We start from the raw sequence: 13,658 nt of genomic DNA on the forward strand, positions 1-13,658 counted from the left end.
TTTCTCCTTCTTCAACCCGGATCCGGGTTTTAGAGTCTTCAGATCCAGGCCCTTTCGGAGCCGGGGTTTTGTCGGCGCCAGTGACCCAAGCCTTCTCGACGCCGACCATACCCTCGGGCATCTCGGATCTGAGTTCTCGGGACCGTGGGCCGGGAGTCGGATCCGTGGGAGCGGGTGCCTCTTCGGCGCCTCCTATGTCGGAGAGCACCTCCCTCTCGGATCCGACGGCTTCGGCTCTGACCCCGATCCCTATCTCGAAGCTGAAGAGACTGCTCTCGGTGCCAGAAGAGAGTAGTTCTCCCTCAGCGTTCGAGGTAGTGGAGAGGGTACTGTCGAGGTCTTCCAGGTCCTGACCGAGGCTTTGATCCTTCCGCTCCCTCACTGCATACGGGTCTACCTTCCATCATCCTTCCATCGGGACAGCCTGCTCAGACCCTCCAGTTGGTTCCCTCGGAGGAACAAGAGGCCGTTGATGAGCCCTCTTCTGATAGTCCCACAGAAGAGGTGAATGGACGTGTAAAAGGAGGCACATGGACTCCCCCGAGTCCGTCACCACAGATACGGACTTAGAGGAAAGGGAAGGCTCCCCAAGGTCACCCCCCAAGGATGTCTCCTTTGGAGACATCATGGAAATGTTGCGCATTGGGGGGGTGGTCTGCCCAAAAACCTTCCTCAGATGAGATGAGACTACACGGGGCGCTTTGGTGACTGTACCGGGGTGCATCCGGCGGTCCTGGTAGATCTCCTGACTACCGGGGCTTGGTAGGAGCCCGACACCGTGGAGCCTATCCCACACCAGCCAGATAAAATCCTTAGCTCCCCTTCAGATAGGCAGGCTTGGGCTAAAGGGTCTCCAGTTGATGCCATATTGGTGGCTGCTGCCACTAAGAGAGCTCTCGCAGGAGAGCTCCACGGTCCACCCGCCGGACAAGGAGTCCCAGGCGCTGGGCCGTATAGGGAAGCGGACCTTTGCTTCAGCAACCTTCTCTGTGAGGGCGCTGAATTATATGGCGCATGTCATCAGGCTGCAACGGGATTTGATTAAGGAATACGCTGCAGCTCCACCAGAGTCCATGTCGGTCGAGGACAAGACCGTGTTCTCGACTCGTATGGCCACGCTTAAGTCCGTCTCAAATACGTCCATGTGGCTACTGTCGTATGCTACAGAGGGAGCCGCCAGGGCCAGCGGGGCAGGTGTTGTCTTGTGACGCCACGCCTGGCTCCGCCTTTGTAATTTCGCTGAACTTTTCAAGGCGTCCTTTGCGAACGCACCCTTCGACGGCTCTTCGCTTTTTGGCAAGAACATCTGCGATACACTAGTCCAAAGGCGAGAAGGACGGGAAGATGCTGTCTGCCGGAGTCTGCTTCTCAAGCCCCCAACGTTCCTTCTCAAGGAATCAGAGGGGGTAAAAGAAGCTGTGGTTCCGTAAGTCTCAGCAATCCTATCCAGCTTCGGAGTCTGCGCCCTCCAGAGGCAGAGGGGGGCAGGGTGGACGCCGGCCCAGACGCAGAGGGGGACCGTAACTCGGTCTCGAGCCTTTCTTCGAGAGACCCACGCAGCAGCCCTGAGGGCTTACCGGACTGTCCAGTTCTGGAGGCAGTCGGGGGGCGTTTAACGAAGCACCTGTCAATGTGGGAGTCCATCACGAAAGATCGATGGGTGCTCCGAATTATATTCAGAGGCTACAACATTCCTATCCTATTTCGTCCTCCCTCAGGTGGCTGCCTCCCCGATGTCCCACCCAATCAAAGAGAGGCGGCGACCGTAGAGATTTCAAATTTGTTAGGAAAAAGAGCCATCCAGCGGGTCCCCTCAGACCAATCCGGATCGGGCTACTACTCGAGGTTCTTTTTGGTGCCAAAAAAAGACAGGGGACCTCAGGCCCATTCTAGACTTGTCCGCCCTGAACATGTCTGTCCCCAAAGAAAACTTCCGGATGGTCGCTCTACAATCTATTCTCCCCTTAATGCAGGAGAACGACTGGATGTGCTCGATAGACCTCATGGATGCATACTACCACATTCTAATGGACAGACGGTCCAGGAGGTTCCTCCGCTAGAAGGCCAGTCTTTACCAGTTCAGGGTCCTTCCGTTCGGACACACCTCAGCCCCCAGGGTGTTCACCAAAGTCATGGCAGTGGTTGCGGCCCACCTGAGGCTTCAGGCCATATGGGTCTTTTCGTACCTAGATGACTGGCTCCTCACAGCAACCAACAGGCATCAACTTTGTATCGCGAGGGACTATGTTCTGTTCCTTGCCGACAGTTTGGGCATTTCAGTCAACATACCTAGGTCTTTTCTTCATCCTGTGCAAGTATTAGATTTCATAGGAGCCAGACTAGACTCCCGATCTTCTCAGGCCTTCTTGACCTCGGACAGGCTGTCCAGCCTCTCACTTCAAGTTTTGTCTCTTCTTCGCACCAAAGCTCCGCCGGCGGAGTTAGTCCTGAGAGCACTAAGCTCGATGGCAGCGGCTATAGGTCCCTCTCTCCATGCTCGCCTAAGGATGCGTACATTACAGTGGACACTCCAAGTTCAATGGTCACTGTTACACCATCCATTGAATACTCCCATCCCCCTGAGCAGGGTTTGCAGGGAATCCCTCCTTTGGTGGCTTCACTCCCCAGAACTCAGGCAAGGGAGACCTTTTGTGCTTCCCCCTCACCAGGCTACGTAAACCACGGATGCTTCTCATCTAGGGTGGGGGGGCATTGTTTGGGCAGAACCGTCCAAGGTACGTGGACCTTGTCGGAGACCGCATTGCACCTAAATGTTCTGGAGATGAGGGCGGTGTCTAGTTGCAGTAGAGTCTCCAAGACCTTCTACCTCTAGGAACGATTGCAATACAGACAGACAATATGTCAGTGGTCTGGTAAATAAACAAACAAGGGGGAACCAGATCCTACCCTCTTTGTCGAGAAGCCATGAGAGTTTGGGAATGGGCGATATCCACCAACCGCTTTCTGATAGCAACGCACATTCTGTGGCTGAAAAGTTCTAAATATTGTGCATGCAGACGTCACATTTAAGGCCCCTGGTTTATGGCCTTACATGTGACGTTAGATGCAGCTGCAATAGCCAAGCTGAAACGTTTGTATAAGAGCTGACCTACGAGTCGCCTGAGGGCAGGAAATCCCACAACTAGAATACTACAACATAGGAATAGAAGGACATCAGTGGATTTGTGTTTCAGATATCTGAAACAGGACTAAAGGAGGTGCACACACCTTGCAACTAATATGCCAAAACAGTAATAAAACACAACAGTGAACAATGTTCAAAGCAGCAGCTCACTGTAAACCAGAACTAATTTTGGAAATGACTGAATCATAAAAAAAATATTTATATTTATGCCCTGTAATATAAACTAGCTACACACTGCACTTCAAGATAATACAGCAGAAAAAAGCTTCTACACTGCAGATCTGTAGTGATCTATAGTACAAGTTACAGTAAATCAGAACACACTGTGAAAGATAAATCTGGGTCAAGTCTAAGTATCAGAAGGAAACAGTTCCGTCATGTTACTTTGAAAACTGATACATGCTTAATGGCTTACCAGCAGCACCATTTTTGTTTCCAACAGCTACAAGAGCACTAATTGACCTTTTCCTTCCTTCCTTTGCAGTCATATTAAACACACTTTTCACCTGGATAAGACAAAAAAAAAAAGAAAAGAAAAAAGACAACTCATTGCTTGATTACAAAGAATGTTTAAAAACATGGTTCAGAAATAAAATAAGCTTGTAAAAAGAAGTTATGTACTCACCATAACGTTCCATCTGAGTAGTTCTACTTCATTTGTCTTCAACCTGTGGGTACCGAATCCATTTCGGATCCGAGCTGGCAATTTCACTAGCATCTGCTTTGAGCTCCAAGCTCCTCCCCTTACCCATAATACACTAGTACTATCTTCCAACACCACGATCGAGTTTGCTGCAACTTACACTGAGAACCCGACCTCAAAAGACACCTTACGCACCTAAAATCAGCCAAAAAGGCTGTCCATATGGTAAGGCCAGGGGGAAGGAGGGAGGGGTGGTTCAAGACAAATGAAACAGAACTACTCAGATGTAATGTTATGGTGAGTACATAACTTCTTTATCTGAAGTAGTTTACTTCATTGGATCTTCAATCTGTGGGACAGAGTCCCCAGCTTCCTGGGTGGCCATCATGGAAGGATATTCTGGAGCACCATGGAACCAAAGGATGCTCTCCTTTGAGAAATCAAATACAATTTATAGTGAGAAATAAAGGTATGAGATGAGGACCAAGTAGCTGCTGAACAAATATCCAGTGAGACTCGACCAAAAGGCCGCAAAAGTAGCCATGGACCTAGTCGAATGAGATTTCACCTGACCCGGAGGAGACAAACCTTTATCCTTATAGAGCTGAAGGATACACAAGGAGAGCCACCTAGCAATGGTGACCTTAGAGATGGGTTTACCCAAAAAGGGCTTAGAAAAAGACACAAAAAATTGATCAAATTTGCAAAAGGTTCTAGTCCTGTGTAAATAGAATCATAACGGTCTATGAATATCCAACAAGTGAAGTCTGTATTCCATTTTGTTAGCAAAATTTGGGAAGAAAACAGGTAAATTGATGGTTTTATTGATGTTAACCTGTGATGCTACTTTTGGCAGAAAGGAAGGATTGGTGCGAAGGGGAACCCTGTCCTTATGGAAAATCATATATGGAACTAACAGACAACACTTGTAGTTCCGACACCCTCTTAGCAGAGGTGATAGCCACTAGAAATGCTGTTTTCCAAGACAAAAACTTAAGATCTGTGGTTGCCGCAGGTTCAAATGGTGGCGTGACCATAGTAAGGTCCCATGGAGGAATAGGACGCAAGAGGAAGGTACCTTTAATAAAAGCTTTACACAGTCTGGAAGAGGCTAGAGAAGCAGAATTCTCGCCCATGTGAAAATGAGAGATGGCAGCTAGTTGAACCTTGACTGTAGAAAAGTTAGCTTCTTGTTGAAAAATATTTGCCAGAAAATCGAGAATAGCTGAAACAGAAGCCGTGAAAGGGTCTAAACTCCTCTGAGAAGCCCAAAAGGAAAAACGTTTCCATTTGCTACAATAAACCTTCCTGGTAGACGACTTATGAACTGCTACCAGAATAGACCTGACTGAAGACGACAAGCCAGGAGTCCTAGCAATTAAAGGAACTGGAGCAGCCAAGCTGTGAGCTTCAAACTGTCCAGACTCGGATGAGGGACCCGCGGGGGGTGTGAAATGAGATCCTGAATGGGATCCAAGATCGAGCCAGACGATGACACCAAAGGAAGGGAAACCATACCTGGCAAGGCCAAAATGGGGCAATGAGGATCACTTTGCTCTCCAGTTGGTAAGCTTTCCGTAGAAAGCTCGGGATAGAGGGTACAGGAGGATAAGCATACAGAAGATCGGGAGGCCAAGCATGGACTAGAGTGTCTCTTGGGGACTCCCCCGGCTGGGAGTTCAGAGCAAAGAACTCGCTGCACTTCGCATTGGAAGGAGATGCGAAGAGATTGCAGCAAGACTGACCCCACTCTAGAAAGATCTGCTCCGCTACTGAAGGATTCAGGGACCACTCATAAGGCATTAGAATAGTCCGGCTTAGTTTGTTCACTAGAATGTTGGACCATCCCAGAACAGGCATTGCTACCAAAAAACGACCAGTGGAGATCGCCCATTCTCAAACTCTCATGGCCTTGCAACAAAGGGGGTAAGATCTGGTACCTCCCTGTTTGTTGATATACCAGACCACTGACATGTTGTCTGACTGACTGGATTGCAATGGTTCCCAGAGGCTAGAGAAGCAGAATTCTCGCCCATGTGAAAATGAGAGATGGCAGCTAATTGAAAATTGATTGTAGAAAAGTTAGCTCCTTGTTGAAAAATATTTGCCAGAAAATCGAGAATAGCTGAAACAGAAGCCGTGAAAGGGTCTACACTCCTTTGAGAAGCCCAAAAGGAAAAACGTTTCCATTTGCTACAATAAACCTTCCTGGTAGACGACTTATGAACTGCTACCAGAATAGACCTGACTGAAGAAGACAATCCAGAAGTCCTAGCAATTAATGGAACTGGAGCAGCCAAGGCTTCTACTGCAAAAAAAACCCTACCCCCTCTGATAGGGATTCTAGGGCTCTGGATAGATGGGGAAAAAAGATTTACACATCTGCTACTTTAGCTATAAGAGCCTTGAATTGCCAGTTTCATATGCGCAACGCTAAAAGGACCAGCCTCATCTCCAGAACATTGATATGCAAGCTAGTCTCGATCAGGGACCACATGCCTTGGACTGCCCTTCCCCAAAAATGCCCTCCACACCCAAGTTGGGAAGCATCCATGGTCACTGTGGCTTGGGCAGGAGTTGGAACAAAAGGTCATCCCTCCAGAATTTCTGGAGAATGCATCCACCAAAGGAAGGATGACCCCCAGACTCGGTTGAGGTGTCCAACAGGGACCATTGCATCGCTAGAGTCCACTGTAGTACTCGCATATGTAAACAAGCACTCGGAAGAAGCATTATGGTCACCGCCATAGAACCTAGGGCCCTCAAAACCGATTCTGTCGAGGGAAGGTGAGCACGGTAGATGAAGGCAACATGCATCCTTAGGTTTCGAACATTCTCCATGGTCAGGAAGATTTCTGTCTGTAGTGCATCTATCTGTGCCCCTATGTAGTCTATCACCTGGACAGGATTCAGAAGAGATTTGGATACATAAATTGTAATCCCCAAGTGGAGTGCAAGCTTTAGGAGATAATCTCTGGTCCGACATAGGAAACACTTGGTGGGAGCAATAAGGAGCCAATCGTCCAGGTAAGGGTAGACCTGAATCCCCTGAAGCCTCAGGTGAGCAGCTACTACTGCCATCACTTTGGTGGACACCCTGGGGGCTGTGGTGAGACCAAAGGGTAGGGCTTGGAAAAATCCAGTTGTGTACACTTACCATAAATGTAGATGTTCGAGTGTATTCACTGTTACAGTCATTACATTTGGGTTATCCTGCTGGCAGGTTGCCCTCAGTCGGCCTGAATTCCAAAGTCTTGGGTCCTGCGTCGGCTGCTGTCACCTCTTCCCTGATGTCAGGTCGTCAGGGGTATAAAAGATGTAGCCGACGCCATTTTTATTCAGTTTTTCTTGCCCCAGATGTCAGGTGCCCACAAAAGGGTAGGAAAAATTTGAGTAAATAAAACATACATTGCCCGGAAATAAGCTTTACCTTCATCTATAAGCAAATACACCACCTAGGTTGTATAGATTACAGAAGTAAAGATAAGTTCCCGCAAAAATAAGGGGGATGGCGGGTGAGTAACCTGGACTGCAACAGTGAATACACTCGAACATCTACATTTATGGTAAGTGTACACAACTGTACTATGTTCCTCGTGTTTCACTGTTGCAATCATTACATTTGGGTTGAGTTCCAAAGCTATGGTTGGGGGGCTTGAGTTAAACAGCATTAGAAGCGGCTATGAGGCCCTGCAGAACTGCAGTGGCACAGCCTGCCCTGGATTTAGAGTAAAGAGGCAGATTGTAATGTTTTGTAAAGGTATGCACTGAACTCCTGGCAGCCTCTAAAATGTCTTTGGTTGGTACTCCCCTGAAAAAGGCTGTAGAAGTGGCTGCAGCTCTGGTTGAATGTGGCCTAATGCCCTTAGGCACTGGTTTGCCATGCTGTGAGTAGCAGAAACGAATGCAGTGACCTATCCACTTTGAAATAGTTTGCTTGGAGACAGTCTTTCCTTGTGATGCTCTGGCATACGCCACTAGTAATTGTTCTTTCTTTCTGAAAACTTTAGTTTTGTCCAAGTAGAATCTAAGTTATCTGTGTACGTCCAAAGAATGCAGAATTTTGTACCCCTTGTTCTGTGGATTTGGATAAAAGGTTGGTAAATGAATAGCTTGGTTAAGGGCTACATTGGATACCACCTTAGGCATAAATGTAGGGTTTGTTCTCAGAGAGACCTTGTCTGGATAAAAAATGATAAAGGGTTCCACAGCCATGAGAGCCTGTAGCTCTGAAACTCGTCTTGCAGAAGTTATTGCTAGGAGCAGAGCTGTTTTCCACGATAAGAATTTTATATCTGCAGTAGCAGCTGGCTCAAAAGGAGGTAAGGTGAGTTTTTCCAAGACATAATTGAAGTCCCATGCAGGTACTGGCGTTCTCCTTGGAGGCCTTAAGTTTTTGGCTCCTCTGAGGTACTGTCTTAATAAAGGATGTGAAAATAGTAATGGCTCTGTATTGTAATGAACCAAAATGGCAGAGGCATGGATTTTAATTGATGAGAAAGATAGGCCTTTGTCCAGCATCTCGGTTAAGTATTGCAAAATCTGAGGCATATTTTGGACAGCTGTGTCAGTTCCTTGAGCTTGGTTCCAAGCGCAAAATCTCTTCCATTTCCCAGCATAGGATTTTCTAGTACTAGGCCTTCTGGCTTCTAAAATGACATCCATCACAGCTTTACTGAGAGGTGTGGTTTGTATGGCTACATTATCCACCATGCTGCCAGGTTTAGGGTCCTGAGTTGGCTGTGCAGAATCTGACTGTTTTGCCGGGACAGTAGATGAGGTATTTGAGGTAAGGTCCAGGCTGGGCTTTGGGACAGGTTTCTTAAGATCGGATACCAGTACTGGCGTGGCCAGTCTGGGGCAATCAGAATCATTTTTGGTTTCTCCTGCCTGACCTTTAGGAGTACATTGGGGAGGAGAGGTAGAGGAGGAAAGGCATATACTGATAGGTTTGTCCAGTTGAAAGATAAGGCGTCCACTTTCCAAGCTTGTCTGTGATAAGTCCTTGTGCAGAATTTTTTTTAGTTGATTGTTTTGAGAGGAGGCAAATAGATCTATGTCTGGGCGTCCCCATTTCTTTGTTATCATGCTGAAGACTTGTGGATCCAGGTGCCACTCGTGGGGATCCATGAGGTTTCTGCTTAGTTCGTCTGCCAGAGTGTTTTCCTTTTCTGGCAGGAATTGTGCCTGCAGATGAACTTGGTAAGTCAATGCTGTGTTCCATAAAGCCATGGCTAGTCTGCACAAGGGATAAGAATGAGTGCCCCCCTGTTTGTTTATGTACCACATGACTGTGGTGTTGTCTGTCTTTATCAGTAGTTGTCCCGGATGAAGTAGGCCCTTGAAGGCTGTCAGGGCATTTTGAACAGCTAGCATCTCTTTTTGATTGATATGTAAATGCTTTTGGTTTGTGGACCAGGTGCCCTGAATGCCTCTTCCTGCCATGTGTGCCCCCCAGGCATAATCTGATGCATCTGTTGTTAGGCTCTGCCTGGCTGGGGGTAGTGAGAAAGGCTGTCCCTTGTTTTAGTGACAAGCCTTTGCCCACCATCGAAACTCCTGTTGCAGGCAGGGAATTAGAGTAATCATTGTTTCCAGACTGTGGCAATGTTGCGTCCAAACACTTTTTAGGTACCATTAAATTTTCCTCATATGCAGTCTTGCATATGGAATTAGTAAGATGCAGGATGCCATGAAGCCCAAAGCCTGCAGAATTTTTCTTGCAGATAACTGGGCCTTTGTTGCCATTTCCTTGAAATAGGTAGTCAGTTGCCTTTGTTTTTTCGGAGTGAGATAAGCCATCTGGGCAGTTGTATTTAAGCTTGCACCCAGGAATATTATCTCTTGAGAGGGTACTAGTTTTGATTTCTTTTTATTGACTGTGTACCCTAGGCATGTTAAAAGTCTTATCACAAACGTCAGATGCTGTAGTAGAATGTCCTTGTTCTCTGCTTGTATAAGGCAGTCGTCCAAGTAAGGATATATTTGCATTCCTCTTTGTCTGCAGTAAGCAATTACTGGTGCCAGGCACTTTGTGAAGGCCCTGGGAGCAGTAGATAAGCCAAAGGGCAGTGCAGAGAATTGGTAATGCTTTCAGCCAGCCTTGAATCTGAGGTATCTTCTGCATGATTGTCTGATTGGGACATGCAGGTATGCCTCTTTTAGGTCTATAGTCAAGAGCCAAGCCTTGCTGCCCAGCATGGGCAGAAGCTGCTGTAAGGTCAACATCTTGAATTTTGGTATATCCAGGAAAGTGTTTAGAATAGATAGGTCCAGTATTGGTCTTCCATGATTGGTCATTTCTGGGTACCAAGAACAGTCTTGAGTAAAATCCTTGTCCCTGCTCTTGCTGAGGCACTTGTTGAATAGCCCTCATGTTCATGAGAGCTGTGACTTGTTTTTGAGCCTCTGCCCATTGATTTTTTGGCAGGTCTGGCCAACCGTTTGCCCTTGGTAGGGTATGGAAATGAAGCATGTAGCCTTGAGACACTATGTCCAGAACCCATTTGTCCTGGGTTATAATGTGCCAATTTTGAGAAAAAAGTGCTAGTTTCCCCCCTACGGGTGTTGCCAGAAGATAAGTGCCTGATGCAGGCAGGGAGAAGTCATTGGGACTGTTTCCTGTATGATTGTGATTTGTCCTCTCCACCTTTGGAGGTAGAGGCACACTCCACTGCTTAGACCTGTAGGATCCTTGCGGCTGTGATCTGCCTCTAGGGCGTCTGGATCTGCCCCTTTGAGGTCTGTCTGAGACTGGAAAGGACCAATTCTTTGTAGGCCAGTGTCTGCTAAATCTAGGAGGCTGTACCTGTAAGAAATCCTTGACCATTTGCATAGATATAGCTTTGTCTTCCATTTTCTTTAACACATCTTCTGCCTTAGCACTAAACAAAGTATCATGTTGTAAAGGAGCACTTAATAATTTTGCTTTAACATGGTCAGGCAGATTTTGTTCTTTTAACCAAGCATGCCTCCTAATGACAGAACCCGAAACAGTGGCCCTGCAGGAGGCCTCCAGAGAATCAAAACCACATTGCAAAGTATGCTTTCCAACTTGTTCAGCTGCATGCAATAAATCCTGTATTTCTTTGTTTTCTGCACATTCAGAATTTGCCATCATTTTCTGTTTAAACAATGTCATGATATAGTGCTGATATTTGAGCATATGAAACTGGCAATTCAAGGCTCTTATAGCCAAAGTAGCAGATGTGTAAATCTTTTTTCCCCATCTATCCAGAGCCCTAGAATCCCTATCAGAGGGGGTAGGGTTTTTTGCAGTAGAAGCCTTGACCCCTTTTGGACCCTGAGAAATAGTTTCTGGGTCTGCAGTAGGGTTTTTGAAAAGGAATTTATGAGAATCAGGGACCCTGTATTATCTGTCTGGCTTTACAGGAGCTGGAGGTAAAGAGTCAGGGGTCAGACTGGACACCGAGAACACATCATCTACAATGTCCAACACAGGTGGAATAGCTAGAGGCCTGTGCTGAGGAAGTAAAAGGAAGTCTCTGAGCCTTTTCTTAGATTTTGAAAAATCTTGGCTCTCCCAGTGGAAGTGCTCCCTCATGGTATGCAAGGTTTACCCAAAAGAGTAGTCTTCAGGAGGAGAAGCTGAAGGAATTGATTCTTCAGCATCAGAATCCTCATAGGGGGAAGAGAATATTCCTGATCAGAAGAGGAATCAAAAGAAATGGAAACCTGATCTGAAGATTCATAGTCTTTCTCTTGCCTACGCCTCTTATCAGGAGGGGGATGGGAACCCCTGATCAAGGTAATCAAGTCTTCGGCCATTTTGAGCATGTGTTTTTTGGGCATGGAGGCCTGTCCTTGTGGCTGGTGAACCTGCTTCTGTCTTTAAAGGTGTTTTAGTCTTTGAAGTCGGTTTAATATATAATTGTTTAGGTCTGAATACACCCTCAGAAGCCGATGCCTGCTCAGCGGCTCCGGACCCATCTGAGGGAATAATCTCCGAGGCTCCAATACCTTGAGTTTTCTGCGGCCTGGTCAACTCCACGTGGGAGTCGGTGGCGGCACGCGACTCTAAAGTAGTGGGCATCAGGGGCTGTGAAAGTGCCTGAGAACCAGCGAACTAGCGACCTGCTTAGGAGAAGCTTAGACATCGGTTTTGGACCTCGGTTGCCTTTTTCTTTGCGTTTTTTGTGAACTCCGATAGTCGGATGGCTATCCGACGACATTGTATAATTAAATCTTCGCCCAAAATAGCTTAATGCAAAATCGTACTGATGCTTAATAGTGTGTTGGTTAAATCTAGCACAAAACCGACAACTAGAAACGTCAAGGTCAGGGCCTAGGCAACGAATACAGTAAGAATAAAAGTCCTTATGATGTATTTGCTTCCCACAAGAAACACAATTATTTACTTTTTCTGACATCGGTCTGGAGCAAGAAAAAAAGTTTCCCCAATGTGGTACTTAGCTTTTAATGAAGACTTCGGATCTGAAACTTGAACACGAAAATTTCAGGAGTCGGCCGACCTGCACTTGCAAACTGCTTCTGCTTTGGGCACCGCGCGGCAAGAAAGACTGAATAAAATGGTGTCGGCTGCATCTTTTATACCCCTGACGACCTGACATCAGAGAAGAGATGACAGCAACCGACGCAGGACCCAAGACTTTGGAATTCAGGCCAACTGAGGGCAACCTGCCAGCAGGATAACCCAAATGTAATGACTGCAGCAGTGAAACACGAAGAACATCTGGTAATGATTGGCTCCTAGCCAGAAGCGGAAGAACCTCCTGGAGCTTCTGTGAATCTTTATGTGATAGTAAGCATCCTGGAGGTCAAACAAGCACATCCAGTCACTCTCTTGCAGGTACGGCATTATGGACTGTAAGGTGACCATCCAAAACTTTTCTTTGGCAACTGACAGGTTCAGGGTAGATAAGTCCCCCGTTTTCTTTGGCACCAAAAAGAACCAGGAATAGATGCCCGATCCAGACTGATCTAGGGGGATGGGTTTGATGGCTCGTTTCTCCAGCAGCTTGGAAATTTCTAGTGCTGCTGCCTCCCTTTGCATGGGTGGTATGTCCAGGAGGTGTTTTGAGAGGTTTGGGAGGAACCACAAATGGGATCGAGTATCCTCTGGAAATTATATGAAGCACCCAATGGTCTGATACCCCTCATGCCGTCAGGTGCAATGACAGGCGACCCCCGACTGCCTCCAGAGTAGAGCAGTCAGGCAACCCCTCAGGGTTGCTGTGCAGGCCTGTCCGAGAAAGGTTCTTGAGACCCAAAATTCCTCGAACCCCCTCTGCCTCTGGGCTGGCGTCTATCCTGTCCCCCTCTGCCTCTAGGGGAAGAAGAGCCCTGAGTGTACCGGGAATACTGAGACTTCTGGAACCACATCTTTTGCCCTCGTTGATTCCGGGAAAAGGATCTTTGAGGGTTCAAGAAGCAGATTCTGATGGCAGTGTCTTCCCGTCTTTCTCACTCTGGACCAAGGTGTCTCGGACGGTCTTACCAAAGAGGGTAGAACCGTCATAAGGGGCATTCACAAAAGACGCCTTGAAGGGTTTCGTGACTTGACCTAATCTGAGCCAGGCATTACGCCTCATGGACACGCTGGACCCAGCTGCCCTAGCCGCCCCTTCGGTAGCATGTGAGAAGAGTCGCATGGACATATTGGGAATCGCTGTCAAAGTAGCCATCCTCGCTGAGGATGTGTCTCTGTCCTCCTGCGATATGGACTTTTGGGGAGACTCAGCCAGTTCCTTAACCAGGTTGTGCTGTAGTCTAGTAACAGAAGCAGAAGAGGCAGCCGCCTCTGTAGAAGGGCTTTCAAGGCTAACTTGGCCTGTCTATCCTTAATGGCGCGTGGGTTAAAACCTGTGCAAATAGCACAATCAGTACTCA

At 47.3% G+C, this 13,658-nt stretch overlaps 1 protein-coding gene across 1 annotated transcript in view; it reads right to left on the minus strand.

Annotated features, from left to right (window-relative positions):
- The window catches only part of MRPS5 (mitochondrial ribosomal protein S5), a 1,107,643-nt gene that overhangs the window by 346,237 nt on the left and 747,748 nt on the right, over positions 1-13,658 (minus strand). The window contains exon 6 of the mRNA XM_044057334.1: positions 3,561-3,651. Coding sequence (XP_043913269.1) covers positions 3,561-3,651 — 91 coding nt within the window. The remainder of the gene's footprint in view (positions 1-3,560; positions 3,652-13,658) is intronic.

This window comes from Protopterus annectens, chromosome 1.part2, assembly GCF_019279795.1.
Source record: "Protopterus annectens isolate FY-2018-M chromosome 1.part2, PAN1.0, whole genome shotgun sequence".
Lineage (NCBI taxonomy): Eukaryota > Metazoa > Chordata > Ceratodontiformes > Protopteridae > Protopterus > Protopterus annectens.